The sequence below is a fragment of the Cupressus sempervirens genome, chromosome 9 (genome assembly GCF_028749045.1).
Source record: "Cupressus sempervirens isolate cs-2001-9-10 chromosome 9, ASM2874904v1, whole genome shotgun sequence".
Lineage (NCBI taxonomy): Eukaryota > Viridiplantae > Streptophyta > Pinopsida > Cupressales > Cupressaceae > Cupressus > Cupressus sempervirens.
The window spans coordinates 623,883,443-623,907,389 of record NC_143126.1 but is presented as its reverse complement, the minus strand read 5'-3'; the positions used below and the strand labels follow the sequence as shown (position 1 = coordinate 623,907,389).

The 23,947-nt window shown below is 32.5% G+C and overlaps 1 protein-coding gene across 1 annotated transcript; it reads right to left on the bottom strand.

The window, feature by feature from the left end:
* Positions 1 to 12,966: 12,966 nt before the first annotated feature.
* Positions 12,967 to 15,069, bottom strand: LOC149540253 (TPD1 protein homolog 1-like). The gene is made up of 3 exons (XM_089799539.1): positions 14,675 to 15,069; positions 13,872 to 13,976; positions 12,967 to 13,779 (listed from the first exon to the last, which is right to left on the bottom strand). The coding sequence occupies exons 1-3, from the start codon at positions 14,769 to 14,771 to the stop codon at positions 13,451 to 13,453; spliced, it is 531 nt and encodes a 176-aa protein (XP_089655665.1). The 5' UTR covers positions 14,772 to 15,069; the 3' UTR covers positions 12,967 to 13,450.
* Between the last annotated feature and the right edge of the window lie 8,878 nt (positions 15,070 to 23,947).

Below are 23,947 nucleotides of genomic sequence, written 5' to 3'. Positions count from 1 at the left end.
AGTGAGAAGAGAGAGAGTGAGGTGAGCTCAAAGAAAGTAAGGAGAGAGAAAGTTTGTAGAGAGAGAAAGTAAAGAGAGAGTGAAGAGAGAAAGTGAGGAGAGAGAGTGTGGAGAGATAAAGTGAGAGGCGAGAGTGAGTTAAATTTTTTTTTTTTTTGTCCACCTAGTCCTAGATTTATGTTTTTTGTTTTCTATCTAGACCTAAAAGTTTTCATTTCCTAAACTTATTATTTTTCCAACTATAGTTTTAACCATGTTTACTCAATACTTTCTAACTATTGTTGTTTTTGAAACTATCCAACATAAGAAATACATATCTATGTGTATAAAACTAACTACGACAACATGTAAACATAAAAAAATTAAAATATATTAAAAATATCTAAACTTTCATTAAAAACAATTAAACATTCATTAAAAATAATTAAATACTCATTAAAAAATTAAATACTCATAAAAAACAAAAAGGAATAAAATACATACCCATATGCAAATAGTACATCACCATAATCTAAATCATAATCCTACACCTTGAATATAGTCCAAAACCCAATTTTCATCGTAATCACACTCTTGGAACCCTAACCTTAATGCTAACTATAAATAATTTTGTAGAACATAAGAATGACACTAAACCTAAGTATATCATTAATCCAAAACATAACTCTAACCCCATAACTATAAACTTTATTGTAACCCTCATGCTAACACTTACCCAATTCCAAATCTAATAAAAACCTAATCTAAGTAGTAACCCTAACCAGAATTAAAACCTAAACCCAAACCCAAGCCCTAAGCCTAGTCATAAATATTCTATAAACCCTAAGACTAATTATAATTCTAATCCTAACCCTAATTCTAATAATAATCCTAACTCGAAACATAATAAAAACCCTAAATCTAACATAATATACTTCTCCAACCTAATAATAATGAGAAATCTAATTGTATTTGTAACACAAAACCATACCTTGACCCTAACCATAATATAAATACTTATAACAACCCCAAACCCTAACCATAATCCTAGCTATAATATAAACCCTAACACTTAGCCCATATATACCCCAAAACATAAACATAACTATATCATTAACCCAAGACCTATTTGGTACACTAACCATAATGTAAGCCCTAACCATAAATTTTATCTTAAGGTTAACCCAAAATAAACCCTAACAAAATCCTTATAACATATTTAATTTAATTATATATTATTCCTTGGAAATCCTAGTCTTGGCCCTAATTATAACCATAAATGTTAAACCCTTATAATAACCATAATTGTATGTGATAAACCATATTACTAAATTATAAACTCTAATACTTGCACAAATTATTCAACCTTGATTCTAAATTTTTATCCTAATCGTGATCCTATCCCTAAATCCTTTTAAAATTATAATACTAAACCATAACCTTAATTCTAACATTAATATTAAATCTTATCCCTTACCCCAGCCTTAAACTACCATCATAAAAAAAAAACTTAGCATACTTCAAATTATATCCATAATCCTAAACCCTAATCCTAGGGACAATCCTAACCTTAATACGAACCCTAACCCTAATCATTAAGTCAAACACACCCAAAGCTTAACCATAAGCATAGTGTAAACCCTAATCCTAACTATCATATAAACCACAATATTGGCCCTAATTCTATGACTAATCCTTACCCTAACCAAAGCCTACCTCTATCCATATTCCTAATCTTGATTACAAAACCTAACATAATCCTAGCTAATTACAACCCTAACACTAATCCAAACCCCAACCTTAACCATTTTATAAACTTGAACTATAGCCATATTCTCAGTTGTAACCCTAAAGCCTAACCATAGTCCTAATCCTAATTGGAGCCATCACCCCTGCCTTAATTTGAACCCTAAGTATTTTGTAAACCTTAACATTGGTCATAATTCTAACCACAACCCTCAATCCTAACCCAAACCATAATCCTAACTCTACCTATAACCTAAACCCTAAAACTAACTATTTGTATAACTTAATATGGATCTATACCTAATCGCATCACTAACCTAAACCTTAACCATGATATAAATTGTACTTTCAAGCTGAAACCCTAACATTCACTTAGGGTATGTTAAACTTAACTATAAATTAATTTATTCAATATATTATATCCACTCTAATCTATATATAAAACTAAGTTAATTAATATTTATATAAATGATCATTAATTAATTTTTAATGAATACTCATATATATATATATATATATAAAGAGTATCAATGTCTAGAATCTACATATAAGTAGTTGTTGAAAAAGATAAATAGTCAAGTACCTTAAAATAAATAAAATATTTTAAATAAGCTCAAATTGATTAATCTTTAAATAAGCATAGTGTTAGGGTTTACTAAGGGTTAACTTTAAGGTTAGTGTTGAAAAAATAGGCAATGGTTTATTAATAGTTCAGATTAAAGTTTCATTTAAGTAAAATTAAGGTTATATTACATTAATCATTATGTCTAGAATTTATTTATTATTAGGGTTGGGTTTAATTATATTTATAGGAGATATCTATAGTTAGAATGGGATCATGGTTAGGGTTTAAATTAGTTAAACTTCAATTAAAGTTGGAATTTGCATATAATTAGGGTTAAAGTTTAATTAGGGATTTTAATAGGGATAGAGTTTGATTAAGGTACAAGGAAAAAATTTGAATTATTGATAGGCTAAACTTTAAACATGATGTAAATTGTAACCTAGAATCTGAATCTTAATCCTAATCCTCACATTAGCAATAAACCTAACTATATCATTAATAATAATAAAAGTCAACCCTAAATCTAACCATGATGTAAACCCTTTTCCCTAAATCATAATATGAAACCTAACTAAAAATTAATCTTAGCTCTAATCATATCCATGATATAAACCTTAAACCTAATCTTGACCCAAACCATGATATTACCCTAACCCTATTACTCTAATTGTGATATAAAAAATACCTATAAAATCTAACTCTAATCATATTAATTTACTCAACATATAACACTAAATTTTAACCCTAACCCTAACATAATTCTCACATGGATATTAAAGCTTAATAATGGTCATAAACCCAATTACAAATAAAGCCAATTCTAATCATAATGATTAGTTTTAACCAAACCCTAATCTTAGCACCCTAATCAAATTAATTTATTTGAAGTGTTATGTGTGTGCTACTAGAGGGATTGAATTTTTTCATCATTCGCCTTTAATATGCATTAAAAAAAAATCAACTAAATCTTAACACAACTCCTAACCTTAAATTTTATTTTAATTTAATCCAAGCTTTATTTTCAAATCTTAACTCAAACAATATTTTATCTTTAAAATAACTTCCAAACTTATTATTAAATCCAACTAAATCTTAACATAATTCATAACCTTAAATTCAAATTTAACCTTAATCCAAGATTTGTTTGGACTTTGTTGGATTAAGCTTGCTAGCATCTTATTTGGTCTTGCCATCTTGTCCATTTTATGTAAATAGATCTTATTACTTTACAATTTGATTTAAGTATCAAATATTAAGATTTCTTTATATATATTTAAACTTAAAAACTAAGAAAGCAATCCTTCTTTACTAGACCATAGAGACAATATTTTGTATTAAAAAATGAATTTGCATATGAAAGCAATTCAACTACAGAAATGTAACTTTGAAATATCTCCAGTCCTATGAAATATAATAATTCATCTGTTGGTGGTCAATGTGCATACAAATTTTACAGACCATAAATAAAAATAATCTACAACTGCGAATGAATCTTTTGTCATTGTCTTTGTTATTACTGGCATGTTTTGTGTTTACAAGATGTATTGATTATCGAAGATGAATGTGTTCTATTTAATGGTGATTATAAAGATGAACTTTATATATCAAACAAGAGACACAATGCATCATAGTTCCTACCTAATGCATAATGGTTGTAGAGGTGTAGCTAAGTGAGAATAAGGTTAAATACTTCTAAATTAGCATTGTGAACGCATTAATTTTTGTCCAGAAATGCACTTGTGATCTGATATAATGGCTTATATTTTTTCATAATTTAATAAAGTAGTTTTTAATTAGGAAATAATATCTATATAATTTAATATGTACATTTGTAAATAATAAATAGATGTAATACATATAAATTTGATGTTATAATATGATAAATAAAAAATAGAATATAACTATTTAATTTTAATACATAGTTTATAAAAACTTAATAATAATTTATATATCTTTTAGAATTGAACTATTTTTTTGTGGTTATTTCCTTCAATGTGTGTGTGTGTGTGTGTGTGTGTGTGTGTGTGTGTGTATTAAAAACACTATTATAAAATATAATTAAAAATTAATATTGTTTAATTTATTTTTATAAAAGTAAAATAATAGTATTAATTTGATTACTTTTATTAAAAAATAAAAGTTTTTAAAAAATTAGAAATTCAAATGCAAAGATATAACATTTAACTCTATATTTGATTAAAATATCTATATAGTATGAAAAATAGATAGTGATAATTAATATTGATTAGACATTCATTTGTGAGGCGGAAGATAAAAATGATTGCTTTTTCAAAAGTTAATCCACTTGTCACAAATGTGGAAAAGATAAAGTTGTAATTAATGCATTGATAGATATAAATCAATGTATTTGCAAAGTGTTTGAAAATTCTATATTTATATGTAATGAAAATTAATTTTACTCCTTACTATTTTTACTCTCAACCAATCACAATAAAGATAATTAGCTTTTTTCATATTTTAAAATCATAGATAAATGTGTCAACATTACAAATTTGTTTATAAGAAAAAAGGTCTTTGCCTGCAAAAAGTTATTTGCATTTGATCAATGCATAAGTATCCTACCGTCAGTAGGAACTAATAAATCAATTAGTCCAATATCGTAAATCAAACCTCCAATACCATAAATTTGAGGGAAAATAAATGTTAATATTGAAAGCCTCGTCAAAGCATAAAACAAAAACTTATGGTTCAAGTTTCAAGCTGTGCTTGTTGAAAAATACCTAATTATAATTCTGACATTCACCTTCATGTTTTCTTTGAAACATGAAACGAAAGACATTCAAGCAAGAGCTATGTTCCAGCAGGACTCCTGCCTTAGGAAAAACTAGAGACTTGTAATTTGAAAAGGTTGGAAGTATGATGACTAATAGCAATTGATTTCATGGATTGTGGAAATCTACCTACTCTTTTTGAGGTGTCACTCAAATCTTATTCAATAATAATGGAAAAATTGTTGGATTTATACAAATATTTTAAAACTAAATAATATTCAAATTAATGATACATATTGCAAAAAAAATTATGCTAAATATTATGTATGTGTAACAGAGTGGATTAAACACAATTATTTCAATTATATGTTTCGAGAAATGACATGTACATGAACAACTGAACTAAGGACAACTAAAAATAGATGTATCTCAATGGCCTAGTGCTACAAATGGATCAAATTAATCTTTAGAATATTTTCTCATTTAGTTGGATGTACATTCCATTAAACTCTTGACATTCCACATTCACATAACTAGATTTTCATAAGAAGTACAAAACTCTAAAAAACTAACAATGTCCACAATCTAAGTTTTATAATACTAATAAGATATTATGATATTACTATCAATTGTGATTTTTGACTCAAACTTATTGGAGTTTTTGACTCAAACTTATTGACCCATGTTTCATAAGGCACAATGCTAGTTGATTGTTTTGTGAATGCAATAACAAGCTAAGTGGGTAGTACTAGGATGGTGAGGTGAGCTTGTAGGAAGGGCCAATGGTACGACTATAGACTAGAATCACCTATGTGCACAATGAGTGCTAAGGGTCAATGATTTTGACTTATAAACCACACAACTAAGTCTCGATGGTAATATCATAATTTGATTATGGAGTTACTAGATGACTGGCCTCTTGAGAAGGTACAATGCTTACCTTTGTAAGCATCACCTAGATGCAATGGAAATGTCTGCAAAGGCATCAAAAAGTGTATGTCTACTTGAAATTCAAAACATTATTATCATCTAAATTTTAATTGAAGTGTTAATTCTACTAAAATATATCCTCAAAACCCTTTTGACTCTTGGATACATATTTTTGATGCAACGAGCGTTAAGATAATATTGCAATAAAAATATTTAGTTTATTGCATAAAATATAACTGTTAATAATGAAAAAAAATGAATAATATGTATCAAGAGAATACATCTCTTCGAATATTTATTTTAATTTAAATATATAATCTTTAAATTATTTAATATCAATTTTATACATCATATTTACTAGAAATATTAAATAATTATGTTATTGTTGATTAAAATTTATTTTGAAATAACTAAAAAAGAAACCCAAAACAAATGCTAGGAAGATCTAAGTGTCACAATTTAAGAGCCAAGGTTTTTGTCATGTCCCCTTTTCAAATAATAAAAAAATAATAATCTTTGCTAAGACAGGCAGGCCCAAGAAAGTGAAGTTTTGGAAAAAGGGGGGTTAATCTTTGGAAACCGTTGGACTAATAAATGAAATTATTATTAAAATATGTTTCATTAACCTCTCTTGGACGTGAGTTATGGTTATGGCCTCTTTTAAGGGGTTTAGAGGCATTTTGGGCAGGGAGGAGAACTTGATTTTTGCTCATTCTTTGTTATTCTTCAGAGGTTGCCAAACCTGTGGAGAAGGAGACCCAAGAACAGGAGTTTGCAGGTTTTCAGGGAGACCCAAGAACGGGAGTTTGCAAGTTTTCGGGAAGGCTAAGGATGGGAGTTTGAAGCCATTCCATGTGCATGCTCATACAGAGTTTTCCTTTGTGTTGAACATTGTAGATTTGAGGGTTTTTGGGTGTGTTTTTTGCATGAGTTTGGTGTTTTCAGTTGAGCATTTCATATCAGTTTTGGTTGCTTCTGTATTTTAGACTTTAAGCTGTTAAAATAGAGCTGAATATATGTATTGGGATGTGATTAAACTTCTGAGATAGTTTATTAGTGTTTTTGTAGTGTTTCTGGGCATTTTTGTGTTAATTTCGGGAGCCCGATGAGCATAGTTTTTGTCCTACATTTGTGAGCTGTTGTGTAAAGGCTATATAGATCTGGAAATGTCATTTTGTAGGCTGTTATGCTGCTGGAAAAATCTGTAAAAATGGCCATTTTCAGATTTATTAATAATAGGTGAAGCTGTGAAGCTTTTGGCACCATTTCTGGCATACCCGATTTGGGGTTTCTTGAGAAATTTGGAGGATCTTTGTGATATTAGTTGTTTGATCTTAAAGATCTGATTAAAGATTGGAAATATCATACAAAATCAGAGAAAAGGAAATTTCAGTGGTATCAGAGCCATGATCTTGCCAGCCTGAGGGTTTGTAGAAGTTGCAGGTCAGTTTTGACAACTACCCAGATCTTGCATGTCAGTTTTGACAACTACCCAGATTTTGCATGTCATAATTTATGGTTGCATGTTTCTTCTAATCAGCTGCATGTTAAAATTTATGGTTACATTCTACTTCTAATCATTTTCATGTTAGTTCTTGGTGAATTTGGTGGTTGTAGAAGTTTGCATGTCAGTTTTGACAACTACCCAGATCTTGCATGTCAGTTTTGACAACTACCCAGATCTTGCGTGTTAGTTTTGACAACTAACCAGATCTTGCATGTCAATTTTGATAACTACCCAAATCTTGCATGTCAAAATTTATGGTTGCATTCTACTTCTAATCATATGCATGTTAGTTCTTGGTGAATTTGGTGGTTGCATGTTGCTTCTAATCAGCTGCATGTCAAAATTTATGGTTGCATGCAACTAAGTGAAAGAGAAAAAAGATATTTGCAGCGAGAAAAGAATAAAGAAATTTTGATCAAACCTCCAGTTGAAAGTAAAAGTACAAAATCCAAGGAAGGGAAAAGTATGGCTGATCCAGATGAGATGGCAAAGAAATTCTTCCAAGACATCCAAAATACTCAGAAGCAAACAGTGGATAGTTTGGCAGAAACTAGAGAGGCTTTGCGAATATTGACAGAAAAACTACAAGGAGTTGCATCTATTAATGAGAAAGGGAGCACTTCAGAGGAGCCAAGAAATCTAAAATCCACACCATCTAAATCAACCAAAACTATTTTCTTGCCTGCAGATGAGCCACAAGTACCAAATCCAGCCATTAATCCTATGGAAGAGGTTACAGGTAACTTGATTACATTAAGAGCTACTTATAATGTCTTAGATGATGACTTTCGTAGTTCAGTTCCTTTTAGAGAATATGTGGATATGATGAACACTTTGATGCCCAAGAAAGAGTACATAAGGGAGCATGACATAAGTGGAAGAGAGCTCAAAAATAAAATAAGCAAGTTTATAGCACCTACTTTTGATGGAACAAATAAAATTTTAGCTAAAGCATGGCTACAAAAATTACAGACCTTCTTCACACTTAACCCCATGAAGGAGAGTGATGTTGTTCAAATTGCAAGTCTACACTTGGAAGATGCAGCCTATGATTGGTGGTATCATGGAATGACTACTCAAGGTCATGATTAGGTAACTACATTTGATGATTTTAGTCAAAGAGTGATAGATAGATTTGACCTCAAGGATGATGATTATGAGGATGTTGTTGTGCATGATGGTGAGATACCTGATGTAGATGAGCAGACATTGAGCATTCATGACTTTTCTGAGAGAGAGTACCAGGCACAGTTAGATGCTTTGTCACATGAGGTTGAGGCTAGTAGTACTTCACATGATTTATCCTGCCAGCTGAAGGTGTGTGAAGATAGTATTGTCACTACATTATCTCATCATGACAGGTATGTGGAGTTAGTTGGTATTGGTCATATTACTCAAGTCAGGATTTTGTTTGAGTTACTAGCTAATTCTAGTTTACAGATATGGACTAGAGATTCTTATATTGGCATTTGGGGTTCAGTTGACTGTAAATCATTAACACTTTTTGGTAGCAATGATTGTTTGGGTGCTACCATGGATTTGATTAGCAGATTGCACGGTGTTGTCTTTTCTTGTGCCAGGAGCTTATCCGATGTTTGTATTAGTTTTTATACATCGGTGTTGGGCTTTGTTCATATATCTAGTCGACCATACTTGCTGGAATGTGTTGATGATATTTCATATTTGGCAGTGTGTACAGATGAGTCCCAGGATCATATTGGCATTGATGACATCCAGGAGGATGTAGTGGGCAGTTTTGAAGACTTAGTTTCCTTGGGTACAGAGGAGTTGGACAGCAGTGCTAATGTTTTTGATACTCCGTATGTTGATATGAGCTTTAGATTTAATTCACAGGGTATGGATTGTAATACTCTAGAGACTAGTGACTTTGAAGATACTCCTTTAGATAGTGCATCAGAGGAGGTTTGTAGGAGACAGTCAAGCTAGTGCCATCATGTGCCTAATCAGTTAAGAGTTAGTGACCGAGACATTGCTATCGCTTGCCAGCATTTTGATGCTGCTCGTCAATTGTTAGCAGTTTATGGATGGGGTTCTCCTACTAGTGATGAGCAGGAAGGCAGTTATCTTTCCTTGACAGAGATCCACTCTTTATGGGAGGCTATTCAGATTTTGAGACAGAATTATATGCAGTTGGTAGCTGACAGAGATTATCTTATGGAGTGGGGCAGTATAGCATATGATGCATTGTTGGCCAAGTAAGATGAGGTGAGTGAGCTTACTGAGCAACTTGAGGTGACTTCTGAGATTCTTGAGAGTACACAGTTGGCTTTCAAGGAGTCATAGTTTCATTTGGCTAAGGCAACCATGGAGTTAGAGTGGTTGCAGTCTTTACCTGATTCTATACAGTCACAAGCTATGGTGTTTGGTGATCCGAGGATGTCCATGGCCGAGATTTTCAGAGATAGTGGAGATGGGGATGCATCCATCCTTGATACTAACATTGACATATCAGGTTCATTCCCACTAGAGTCAAGTTCAGTTGAGTTGGGTTTTGTAGCAGATTGTTGTATGCCTGACATGGTGGTGGCCTCTAGTACTGATGGCACAGAGACTAGAGATGTATCAAAGAGCATGTGTGATGTTGGTGAGTCGACAATTGGCATGGTTCCTACTAGTAATACTACTCCCTTGGTGATATCTTCAGAGATAGTAGTCAATTCCAACATGGTTAATGATCAATTGCAGTTAGTTTCATCTAGATTACAGTCTGAGCCACTGACTGAGATTGGCACATTCTATCGGCATTACACTATGAGGTACGCTCATCAATTTACCTTTGATGACCATGTTAATGAGATTATGATACAGAGATGTACTTTGGTTCCTAGTGCTTATCATCAGTTATGGAGTAGTTTGATGCCTCGGGATGAGAGTTGTGATGGGCACGACATGGTGATAGGTCCTGCAGTTGATAGCTTGATAATACATGACTTAGAGCAGGAGTTTTGGAGTGATGCTTCAGCAGGGTATGTACATTAGTTAGCAAGCGATCCTTGTGTTGAGGAGTTGATAGTAGGAAAATTTGGTTTGGGTTCCATTTCTTGTTGTTCATCTTGTGATGGCTTTTCACCATCAGGGGTGCATGAGAGTTATGGTTATGAGACAGTGACCGATGATCTACAGAGCTGTGTTGATTGCAGGAGTTGTACAATGTGTGGATTCTCCATACTTGGTATAGTTTCATATGAGAGCATTCACCATTGTTGCAGAGTTGGATTGTACATTTCGTATAGGCCAGTGGGATGCGTTGATGGTATTTATTGTGTTGGCAGTTTGATTTGTCCACTTTACTTGGGTTCTGATGTTCTAAGAGTTTGTCTCATGGGTTTTTGACTATGGTGGTGGTGATTTTGGAGTTTGGTTGAGCTATAATTGTCAGTTTGATTATGGATTCCTCTTGGTCATATTGCAGAGGATATTGCAGGAGCCTGTGTTAATTGGTAGTAGTATAGTTCATGATTACATTTGGGATCCAGGTGGATTGATTGGTTTATTGTTCAGCCATTTCTTGAGGAAAAGCAATGTTTGGGGAGGGGAGGACTTGTCATGTCCCCTTTTCAAATAATAAAAAAATAATAATCTTTGCTAAGACAGGCAGGCCCAAGAAAGTGAAGTTTCGGAAAAAGGGGGGTTAATCTTTGGAAACCGTTGGACTAATAAATGAAATTATTATTAAAATATGTTTCATTAACCTCTCTTGGACGTGAGTTACGGTTATGGCCTCTTTTAAGGGGTTTGGAGGCATTTTGGGCAGGGAGGAGAACTTGATTTTTGCTCATTCTTTGTTATTCTTCAGAGGCTGCCAAACCTGTGGAGAAGGAGACCCAAGAACAGGAGTTTGCAGGTTTCCAGGGAGACCCAAGAACGGGAGTTTGCAAGTTTCCAGGAAGGCTAAGGACGGGAGTTTGAAGCCATTCCATGTGCATGCTCATACAGAGTTTTCCTTTGTGTTGAACAGTGTAGATTTGTGGGTTTTTGGGTGTGTTTTTTGCATGAGTTTGGTGTTTTCAGTTGAGCATTTCATATCAATTTTGGTTGCTGCTTTATTTCAGACTTTAAGCTATTAAAATAGAGCTGAATATATGTATTGGGACGTGATTAAACTTCTGAGATAGTTTATTAGTGTTTTTGTGGTGTTTCCGGGCATTTTTGTGTTAATTTCGGGAGCCCGATGAGCATAGTTTTTTTCCTACATTTGTGAGCTGTTGTGTAAAGGCTATATAGATCTGAAAATGTCATTTTGTAGGCTGTTATGCTGCTGAAAAATCTGTAAAAATGGCCATTTTCAGATTTATTAATAATAGGTGAAGCTGTGAAGCTTTTGGCACCATTTCTGGCATACCCGATTTGGGGTTTCTTGAGAAATTTGGAGGATCTTTGTGATATTAGTTGTTTGATCTTAAAGATCTGATTAAAGATTGGAAATATCATACAAAATCAGAAAAGGGACATTTCAGGTTTGTACATTAATTTTTCAAAAATGGCATTCATATCTAGCGAAGGGTAAGTTGAGATTTCTTGGAAAGTTAATTAAGGGAAAAATGGGTCTATTTAAAATATTTTTAGTTTAAATTTAAATATTCTTTATTTAAAATTTGGGTTTAGTTTCTATATTTAGCAATGTATTTGTATGTATGGAAATAATTTTTTTTTTTAGATAGTGTAAACATAAGTAACTATAAACATTTAACTTATTTCTAAATTAACTAAAAATATTTAAATTTATTTATTTTTTAAACTTATAATGAAGTGATTAATATAGAAGAATGAAAGAATTATTTTTGGATTTTTGATAGGGTGTTTTTTATGTTTAAAAATAAATGATGTACCACATTCTATTATATTAGTTATATATATTATAACACTTTATAGAAATTTAAAAATACTAATATTTATCTATCATAAAAAATTTAATAACTAGTTAACAATATAAACAAAAAAATATTACAATAGTAACTAATAATGTGCATGTATAAAAATAGTATTTAATGAAAATTACTAATAAGTTATAATTTAAATTTTACTTAAATTTTAAATATAGTAATAATTGATTGATTTAAATAAATAAAAATATTTATTAAAAGAAATTTAAAATTATAAAAAGTATATTGAACTAATATTCTAATTTACATTAAGATATATATTTTATTTTTAAATGAAATATTAATTTAATATAATAAATATTGTATATATTGTATTACGAGGAGCAATTCAAAATATTAAATAGTTAACTAATATAACTATTATAGAAAAAAAATTGAATCCAAATGTCAAAACAGATTAAATATTAATAAAAAAAATTAAAATATTAACTTAATTAAAAATTATTAACCTCCTCAAACTTTTCTTATGTTTGTTAGACAAATTTAGTGATCCAAAAGGAAAACAAAATTAGCTGGAAGGAATTGACGTAAAGACCCTACGTGTCATTTATTAATGATTGTTTACAACCTTTAACACTACATAACTTTGTTTTTTTTGTTTTTGATTACACTGAAAAAATTCTTACAATTTTCAAATAAGAAATTAAAAAACTGCCGGCAAAATGGACCAATTAGGTAAAAGAAAATATTCTTAAAAAATCTAAAATAAAATAAAAGTAAAATAAAAGAGATTGAAAATTTTAGAAAACTTTGATTGATATTTCTTAGACACATATTTGGATGCAAACTAATGTTAAAAAGAGTAGGCGAAAACGATAGTCTCCGCCTATATAGGCGGGACTAATAACCGTCAAAATTTTTACAGCCGAATGCCATATCTGCTTCTACATACAAAATAAACTGAAAAATTTGTGCTTAACAAAGAAATTTCTTCTACAAAAATTGAGCCGCCATTAAAATCCTATTAATGAATAAAAATGCAGATACAAAGAGCTACTGAGGCAATAGGAATTACCTGTCTTGATAAGACTGCTCACTATACCTTTACAAGGCCGCACAAAACAAATCAAAAAAAGGTTTCTACTTTCTAATGAGAGACACAATTAACTGAAGAGACAGACAAGGGATATTGAAAAGAGTTGGCATACTGGAACGATATAGAGCATCCTGCCTCCAACCGCTTCCCATCGTTAACCAGGCAGTCGTTTTGTTCCAAACGCCTGAATATTTTGGGATTTATGAGTCGTGCGGAGGTGAACCATCCACATGTGAGGTGGATCCCTGCGATTGGGCACCCTGTCATGCCCAAATTCATGATTTGGACTGTGTATACGGGAATGCCGTTTGGCAACGAAGTGGTGGCTCCTTGAGACACCACTACGTCTTCGTTTGCGCATGTTCCCCCTTCCACTGTACCTGCACGTTTACGCAATACCGCACTCGTCAAAACATCAATCTTTAGGGTTTCATAAAAGATTTTAATAAGGCGTTCCAAAGATTCGACCTACCGACTTTCGACAGCTTGCGGCTCACATAGCTTGAATTTAGATTGATGTTCGTGAGACTCGATGATCCGACGGAGTGTGAAATTTTCGCTCTTGAAAGACCTGCATCTGTTCATACAAAATTTTGTAAATCAGGCCACGGATTTGCAGACTTTAAGGTAAAATACTTTGCTAGTACAAGTTAAGCTTTAAATGGAACTAGATAAGAGTGAAATTTTCCTCCATCTATCCATGCAATTTTTTTGAAATCAGGTCATGGATATCCAGACTTAAACGCCAAATACTCTGTTAAGAGCAATTTAAGCGTTAAATGGAACAAATTAAGAGTGAAACTTTCGTTGTTGAAAGACCTGCATATTTTCACACAAAATTTTGCAAAGCAGGTCAAGGATTTCCAGACTTTAACGTAAAATACTTTATTAGATCATTTTAAGCTTTAAATGGAACTTGTTCCGAGTGAAATTTTCGCTCTTCAAAGATCTGCAACTGTTTATATAAAATTTTGCATATCAGGCCATGGATTTGCAGACTTTAAGGTGAAATACTTTGCTAGTGTAGTTTAGAGTGAAACTCTGGTTGTCGAAAAGCCTGCATCTATTCATACAAAATTTTGCAAAGCAGACCATGGATTTCCATACTTTAAGGCAAAATACTTTGTCAGAGCAATTTAAGCTTTAAAAGGAACTGCTTCAGAGTGAAATTTTCTTTCTTAGAATATCTGAATCTATTCATACAAACTTTTGCAAAGAGTTTAATGTAAAATGCATTGCTAGGGCAATTTAAGCTTTAAATGGAATATTTCAAACCTGAAAGAGATATAAAGAATATGCAGACGGCAAAGAAGGCGAAGGCGGCGATCAACAAAATTGTGCAGTGATTGCTGAATGCTGAACAGATAGGCATTGTGGATATCAAAAATTGAGTACGCCGATCCCAATGTCTTCCTCGTATTTGCAGAATTGTACTGTGCAGGCCTGCAATTTTACATGGCCTGTTTGACTGTTGTTGGAAATTTTAGGTTGTGGTCGCAATATATATAATTTATATTACAAATAAATAGTGTATCCAGTTTTGAAGAAAAGTAGACGAAGCTTGGAGAAAAAGTTAAGATATCTGTTTTAAAGCAGAAAGCGTTTTGAAAATAAAAAGCCTCTCTATTTAAACTGACTAAGGGGAAAAAAAAGGCAATATGAAAACAAGTAAAATTTCAATGGGCTTTTAAGAAAAAATACTAAAGCAATTTGAGATATTTAATTTGACCATCCTTGGAAATTCAGGCTGTAATCATAATTTTTAAATTTATATTGTAAATAAATTGTATATTCAGTTTGGAGAAAGGAAGGAAAAAACTAGAAACAAGAGAAAAAGCTGGAAAATAAGGTTGGAATATTTGTCTTTAAAGTAGAAAATATTTAGAAAATGAAGAGTCTTTCTAATTAAAGTGTTACAAAAAAAAGCAAATCAAAAAATAGAAAAATAACTATAAGATTTTAAATCTCTCTAAATTTCATCATATGACTTTAATTTTTTAAAGAATTTGACATAAATCTAACATTAAAACTGTTGTACTTATTAAAGAGATTATAAATTATAAATTTTAGAATATTTTTAAGTACTAAAGATATGTTGTTAATTTGAAGAGATATGAATATGGTTTGGATCTTTGATTATAAGAATAGTATCATCTCAACCATTATACCATATTAAAACTACCTTTTATTACAAGTTTCATTTCAGATTTCCAAAGATTTCATTTCTAAATGATGGGATTTTGTAGATCCATACGGTCACTTTTTGGGCTACATAATGTGATTATTGTACTATGTAGTAGTTAAAAAAATTTCTTTCTATACATATGGGAAATATATTATTTTTACAAAATATGAATGGCAATTTTAGTTGTCATTTTTTCTTTCATGGTGGGTAGGGAGTGGGCAAGGAAAGAAGGTTTTCTTGAGGGTTCTTTCCTCCATAAGCTCTTGAACTAGTTATTAAATTAATATCATAAAAAAAATGATGTACTAGAATAGATGTAAATGTTGAAATTGTTAAAGAGATACCTATTCTTATAATTAATAAATGTAAATGGTGAAAGTGTTAAAGAGATATGTATTCTTATTAAGAATAGATAGACATCTATAGACAAGTATCTTAGCATCTAAAGTGCAACATATAAAATGTTAACTTTGCATTTTTTTTCTTATATGTCTATTTATAGAATAAAACTATCGTCCTTTAGAAATATGTACCTCATTTTATAGATAAATGTATTTAAGATATCTATACTGGTAACATCCAAACTGTAACATGAAAAATGTTAATTTTAGAATTGGTCTAAATTGATGGTGAGAAAAATGATATAGTCAAATGTTGATCAAGTGTCCTTCATATTATAGAGTTTGTCAAGTGAAAAAGTTATGGCCTTCAAAAATTTTTGATTAAGGATAAAATAGGTTTTTTACAAGGGAGTAGATAGAAAAGAGACAACACATAGGTGAAAGAAGCTAGACTAACTCTTCTACCTTATCTTTTAGCTCCTACTGAATGGCTTTGAAATTCTTTGTGACTTCTTTGATATCTTTTTTTTCCTATCTTGTTCCTTTTCTTCTAGTTCTTCTTGGTGTTGAATCAAGTATGTTTTCCAAGACCAAAATCCTCATCTTCATCTAGATTGAGCACAAGCTTCACCTCATTTTCTTGATCTGAAATATCCAACACTCTATTCATGCGTTCAATAGTAGTTTGAAGTAGATCCTGACATCTAGACAAAGCAACTTTGGTCATGTTTTCCATTTTATCAAATTTTTACTTCATCTCTTTGATCATCTCTAGGTTACCCTTCTTCTCTAACTCCTTCTCCTTCAGCCTCTTCTCATCCTCTTTACTCTACAACTCCTAAATTTTGCCTTCTAATGCTCTACATTTTAAAGTAAATATTTTTTGAAGGGAGTGGAAATCCCACTTATATAGTCTAAGAGAGTAGAGGGAGACTGCTTTTGTAGTTTGAAAAATACCATGAGGAGGATCAATTGACAAATCATTGATATCTTCCTCCACAAGGTTCTTATTAAACTCCTCCTCCTCACACTTTCAGCATTGGAATCCTAACCTTTCTCTTTTATTTTTCCCACTAGAACATCTTGTCCACTTTTTCATTAGGTGTCTAACTTTTACTCTAGCACTCAATCTCCTTTCCTTAAGCTTCTTGTGGAAACATAGTTAAATCATTCTCAATAGACTCATCATATTCAACAAGTCCTATGGCTCCTTTGATCCTTCTTTCACTTGCTCATGAGTAGCCTAGTTATCCTTTTCTTTGGTAGCCACGGGAGAGGTTATCTCATCATGAACTGAACATGATGAGGGAGGGAAAACATGGACATTAGCACCCACAGACAATCTTTCAATTGATTCATAATTTCTAGTTTCCTCCAAATTTTTTGTGTCCATCTTCAATTTCCCCTTCCTCTTAGACACATCTTGTTTTTCTTCATACTTAGTTGCTTCTTCCAGTTTAAAGACAAGCTCCACATAATTAACCTTAGCCTTCTTCTTTTTCAAAGATCCAATGGATTCCATTTTCAATCCACCTAATATCCTTTTTCCTTTGCCCAATTTTCCCTCAGACCTTCTGTCTTAACATATTGTTCCAAAATCTTCCTTGGAATAGGGCTAGGAATAATTTCTTTTCCATAACTATTAATCATCCTCATAAGGCCCTCATGCAAGATAGGTTTGTTGGGTTTGGACCTTAAAGCATTGATACTATGAGACAAATAGAGAAGTGGGTAGAAGCAAAAACAAACCCTTTTTATATCTAAAGTGATTAAGTAACACAAAGTGATAAATATGAGCCCTATAATATATCCCATCAAGAGAAACATATTCCATTTAACAACAGTAAGAATACATGTCCAAAGAAATTTAATGGATGATATAGTATAAATACCACCCTCCCCTTTAAATAGTTTGCCATCTGTTTCTTTTGGGAATTCCCTAATAGTCATCTCTAGATACTTTAGGTCATTGAAGAAAAGCTTACCTTTACCACTAAGACCTATAATTTCCACCATTACAACTACATTTAGCTACAATTTCCTCCCACCTAGGTTAATTTTTTTATTATTCCAACCCTTCATGAACATTTATGTAGCTTCTAGCTTTGTCATTTTCATTTTCTCCATGTAGGGAACCAGCCCCCTTCATTTAATTTTTCCCAAACTTCCTTCTGCTTGCTTCATTTTTCATAGTTGTTGGGTTCCATTCTTCTCAATTTCCCTCCCATTTTAGCTAGTTGCAAAGTCAAGCTAACTAATTTTTTCTCTAAGTAATAAAATCCTTCAAGATGTTGTGATATGGAGCCTAATTAGACTTGGAAGTTTATTCTGCATGGTTTTCTCCCCATATTATTTCTATGAGAGTTTGGGGGCAGCGCCCCCAAGATGGGGTCAAGGGACAACACCCCAAGTGTGCTCCCTATCACAGTACAAGGTGGGGTCAAGAGACAAAACCCCCGCGAGGGTTTTCAAGGGCAGTGCCCCTGAAGCCAAAAATTCCCTTATATTGTAAAAGGTGTCGTCTACTATTTTTCTATTCAACGACTTATTCTAACCATAATTTTGTAAACATCAAAAGCTTGTATAAAAAGGCTTAGGGTTAGGAATTTCATAATATAATGGTGATATTGTAGATTCTTGCGGTGGTATTCAGTTGTAAGGGATTATGGATTGTAATCAGGTTGTAATCACTGGATAATAATAATATTCCCATGGATTGGGTGAACCACATTAAATTTTGGTGTCTTGTGTTTTCTTATGTGTGATCTATTATTTTCTAGTATTGGTTATATTCCCATGTAACTATTATTTCTATCTAAGGTTATTCCAAACAAGTGATATCAAAGCCAGGTTGTCATTACTTTTTTTTTTAGCCAGATCATCGTCATTCTTTTTTAGTGATCTTTTGTAAGAAGGTCTCACAGTTGAGTGGGAGCAATGGCAAACGAGGGTAAGATGAGGGATGATAAGTTTAATGGGTAGAACTTTCAATTATGGAAAATATAAATGGAAGCCTATCTTTATCAGAAGAATTTATGGAAGTTGTTGGAAGGTGAGGTTGCATGTAGGGTTTCCCTTAAACATGTGGGTAGAGGTTGTTAATACTATTGTATATTTGATTAATAGAGGGCCCTATGCTCCTTTGGGTTGTGGTATTCTAGAGGAAGCATGGACTGGTAAGAAGGCGAGTTATTCTTTTATTAGAACCTTCAATTGTGAAGTATTTGCTCATATAGATTCTGTAAATAGAACCAAGTTGGAAGCTATGTCAAAGAAATATGTATTTGTTGGATATGGCATTAATGAATTTGGTTATAGGCTTTGGGATTTTGAAAATCATAAAATTGTAAGAAGCAAGGATGTCATATTCAATGAGAAAGTGTTGTGCAAATATCTATTGCAACAACATGAGAAGAAAGAAGATGATTATATAGTGTTGGATGATACTCCAAAAGTTGATGTTTCAGTAATTCCTGATAATCTGCAACAATCACAACAAAAAATACCACACACCCTAGTGAATGTCAGATGGTCAACAAGGCTAAGTAGACCTCTATAAAGATTTTCTCCACCCTTGTATTCTATTTTACTTACTTGATGCTGGTGAATCTGAATGTTATGATAAAGCTATGTAGGTGGATACAATGATTTAGTGGGAGTCTACAATGAAAGAAGAAATGGACTCTTCACTAAAAATTAAGACATGCAATTTATGCAAGTTGCCTACAAGTAAAATGGATTTATAGAATAAGTGGGTTTATAGGTTGAAAGAAGAGGACAGAGATCAAAAAAGATTTAAAGCCAAGTTAGTTGTAAAAAGATTTGCACAAAAAAATTGTTAAAATGACTTCTATTTGCACTATTTTAAGTATTGTGGCTTCTAAAAAAATTCATTTGGAGTAGCTTGATGCTAAGACAACCTTCCATCATGGTGATTTGGATGAAGAGATATATATGGCACAACCATAGGGATTTCAGATCAAAGGTAAGGAGAATTTAGTGTGTACATTGAAGAAAAGTTTAAATGGCTTGAAGCAAGCACCTCAACAATGGTATCTGAAATTTGACAGTTTTATGCATTAGCATGCATAGAGTAGGTGTCATTCAAATATTTGTGTTTAATTTAAGAGGTTGGATGATGACAACTAAATTATTTTATGTTTATGTGTTGATGATATTCTTGTAGTTGGGTCTAACATGGATCACAATAAGAGGCTGAAATGCCAGTTAGCACATGCATTTTCTATGAAGGATTTGGGGGCAGCCAAAAAAATCCTCTATATGAAGATTCGCAGAGATAGGAAGAACAGAAAATTGACATTATCTCAAGCTAATTATATTGAGAGGGTGTTACAATGTTTATCTATGGAAAATGCTAAAGCTGTCAACACACCTTTACCTAGTCATTTGAAGTGTACTATGGAGATATGTCCAAAGACACAAGAAGAGGAGGATAAGATGTCCACAATACCTTATGCTTCAGTTGTAGGAAGCTTGTTGTATGCTATGGTATGTACAAGGCCAAATATTGCACATGCAGTAGGAGTTATTAGCAAGTATATGAGTCATCTAGGAATTGAGCATTGGAATGCAATAAAATGGATTCTTAGATATCTGAGAGGAACATTCAGTAAGTGTTTACACTTTGAGGGTTTTACTACTGATTTATAGGGATATGTTGACTCGGATTTGGTAGGGGATATTGATACCAGACAGAGTACTACAAGTTATGTATTTACTGTTGGTGGGGCAACTATGAGCTGGGATTCTTGGTTACAGAAGGTTAATACTTTATCCACTGCAGAGGCAGAGTATGTTGCTGCTACAGAGGCAGCCAAGGAGATGATATGGCTTTAGTTCTTCTTGGCAGAATTGGGATACCCATAGAAGGATAATTATTTGTTTATAGATACTGAGAGTGCCATTCATCTTGCAAAGAATTTAGCTTTGCATTCAAAGATCAAACACATTCAGATGTAGTACCATTTCATTCAGTCAATTTTGGGTGATGGACAATTAAAGCTGGACAAGATACATACAAATGACAATTAAACTGATATTTTTACAAAGGTAGTAACAAGGGAGAAGTTCAATTGGTCTTCTTAATTGAACATAATTAAAGAAAAACTCAGAGTCTAGGGTGGTTTGATATATTCCAGTGGGAGCTATAGGTTTAGCAGTGCTAGGATGTTATTCTTATGGATTCTAACCAGTCTCCAAGTGGGAGATTGTTGTGATATGGAGCCTAATCAGACTTGGAGGCTTTTCCAATGTGGTTTTCTTCCCATATTATTTCTACGGGGGTTTGGGGGTAGTGCTCCCAAGACAGGGTCAAGGGACAGCACCCCAGGTGCGCTCCTTGTCACAGTACAGGTTGGGGTTGAGGGTTAACGCCTCCATAGGGGATTTTGAGGGCAGCACCCTCAAAGCCAAAAATTCCCTTATATTGTAAAAGGCGTTGACTATTATTTTTTCTATTCAATGACTTATTCTAACCCTAATTTCGTAAGTGGTAAAAGCTTATATAAAAAGGATTAGGGTTAGGATCTTCATAATAGAATGGTGATATTGTATAGCTTCTTGTTGCGATATTGAGCTATAATTGGTTATGGATTGTAATCATGTTGTAATCACTGGATAATAATAATAGTGGGCTTGCTATTGGTGGACGTAGCCCAGGGATTGGGTCAACCATGTTAAATCTTGATGTCTTGTGTTCTCTTATGTGTGATCTATTAATTTTTGGTATTGGTTATATTTGCATGTAACTATTATTTATGTCTAAGCTTAATCATAATAGAAGAAACAACACAAAAGTAACCCATAATATGTGTGGAACTTTTATTACCACACTATTACAACTCAAGCACATCCTAAAATAATTGCATTTAGGCTCCCAAAGCACTTCCATTTTGAATGGAAATAAGTGAGAGACCCCTTGTCTACTTGGTGACTTATCATGATTAATAAGTGCCTTAATTTCATATTTTATCTCATCCACATGATTACAAGATGTGATGACTCCGGCCCTTTTAACTGCTAGTTTTACAAGTGAATCATCATCCATGTTCGCTTCTCTATATAAGTGGGATATAAATACTTTATCAAGCTTAACTATCAATCTTTTGACTTCCTTGTTAATATTTTTAAAAGACCGTGAAGGAACCATAGAATTAGAGTTTAATATATTTTGTGAGTCCCCTTCTATCGAGATTCCCTTAGCCTAGATATCACTAACCAATTTTAACCCATGAAGAAGATCCATTGCTTCAGGTAGGTGATTGGTTTGGATTCCAAGAGGGACTGTTGTCGCTTTTTAAAAAGTCCTTAATCATCCCTAACTTCCACATCTAGCTAGATCTGGATTTCCCTTAGTGGCTTTGTCCAAGTTCAACTTAATCCAACCCATTGGAGGATGATCCCATCTAGAATTTTCCCTTTTTCTTTTTACCACTGCATCTAAATCCTTCTTTCTACTTATGTTTCCACCATAGTCAAAGTCTACTTTTTCATTGAACATACTATTGAAATTTTCAACATTTGATTCTATGCTTATTACATTGAGAAATTAAAGAGTAGGGTTGAGATAAATCCCTAAAATCTATGTTGTTCCTTTCCTTCCACAAATTTCAGATGACATAAGGGAAAAATAACATCCACGGACTTTTTTTCAATATTTCCTTTAAAATCTTTCCACATAAGCCAAAGGTCCCTAATATTTTCAAGAATTGTCCAACTCAAATTCTAAGTTTTAAAAATCTCCATTCACATGCTCCAAGAAAATTGAAAGATGTAAAAATATGATTTATGTATTGGGCCTGTGCTGCACATAAAAAACACATATTAGTTAAACATGTACCTCTTTTTCTGAGATTGTCCAAAGTTAAAATCTTATCTTCAAAGTCAACCATTAGAATATGTTAATTTATTTAATAATCTTTTTATTCCACAAAGAGGTCCAAATAGGAGGGGACGCTGTTGAAGAGCTTCAACATCTGAAGAAATAGAGTAAGCACCTAAAAGATCTCCATCTCAAATCAAAGAATCCTCATACCCTAACCTAATAGCTACACTATTAGGCTAGTTTGAATAACTTTTAATTTCCAACCTTAAACCCATACAACTGATGTCATCCCTCTATATTCGATTTAGTGATAGTCACCGAGTAAAGGGGTTTGTCCAAAAGCGTACAATCATTCCAAAAGTTTATAATCTGACTATTTCCCACTTTCCATCTAACTTTTAATTTGACAGTGGCTTTAGCTTGCTGGATGCCCTTCCAAAAAGAAGAACCAGTCAAGCTTTCATTATTGTCAAGAAAGTTTCCCTGCAAGGGACGATATTTTATGTATTTTCTACACACAATGCTAATCCAATCTTTCCTTTCTGCATAAATTAGCCAAAATTTCTTAGTCATAAAAGCATTATTCATATTTTTTTATAGATCTTAGTCCCAAACCCCCACTTTTTTTTATCTACAAACCAAATCCCTGGCAACCAGTGCCATTCTTTTCATTTCTCCAGTCCTATGAAATATAATAATTCATCTGTTGGTAGTCAATATGCATGCAAATTTTACAGACCATAAATAAAAACATTTATGCGCTTCATTATCTGCAACTGCAATATTGTCTCAAAAAGAATGATGCAAAGTGAATGGATCTTCTGTCCTCGCCTTTGTTTTGTGTTTTCAGGATGTATTGATTATTGAAGACGAATGTGTTCTACTTAATGGTGATCGGAAGATGAACTTTACATATCAAATAAATCAATTAGTCCCGTATCTTAAATCAAACCTCCAATACCATAAATCCGAGGGGGAAAAAATGGCAATATTGAAAGCCTCGTCAGAGAGTAAAACAAAAACTCATGGTTCAAATTTCAAGTCGTGCTTGTTGAAATATATAATCATAATTCTGGCATTCACCTTCATGTTTTCTTTGAAACATGAAATGAAAGACATTCAAATAACCGTCAAAATTTTTACAGTCGAATGCCATATCTGCTTCTAAATACAATATA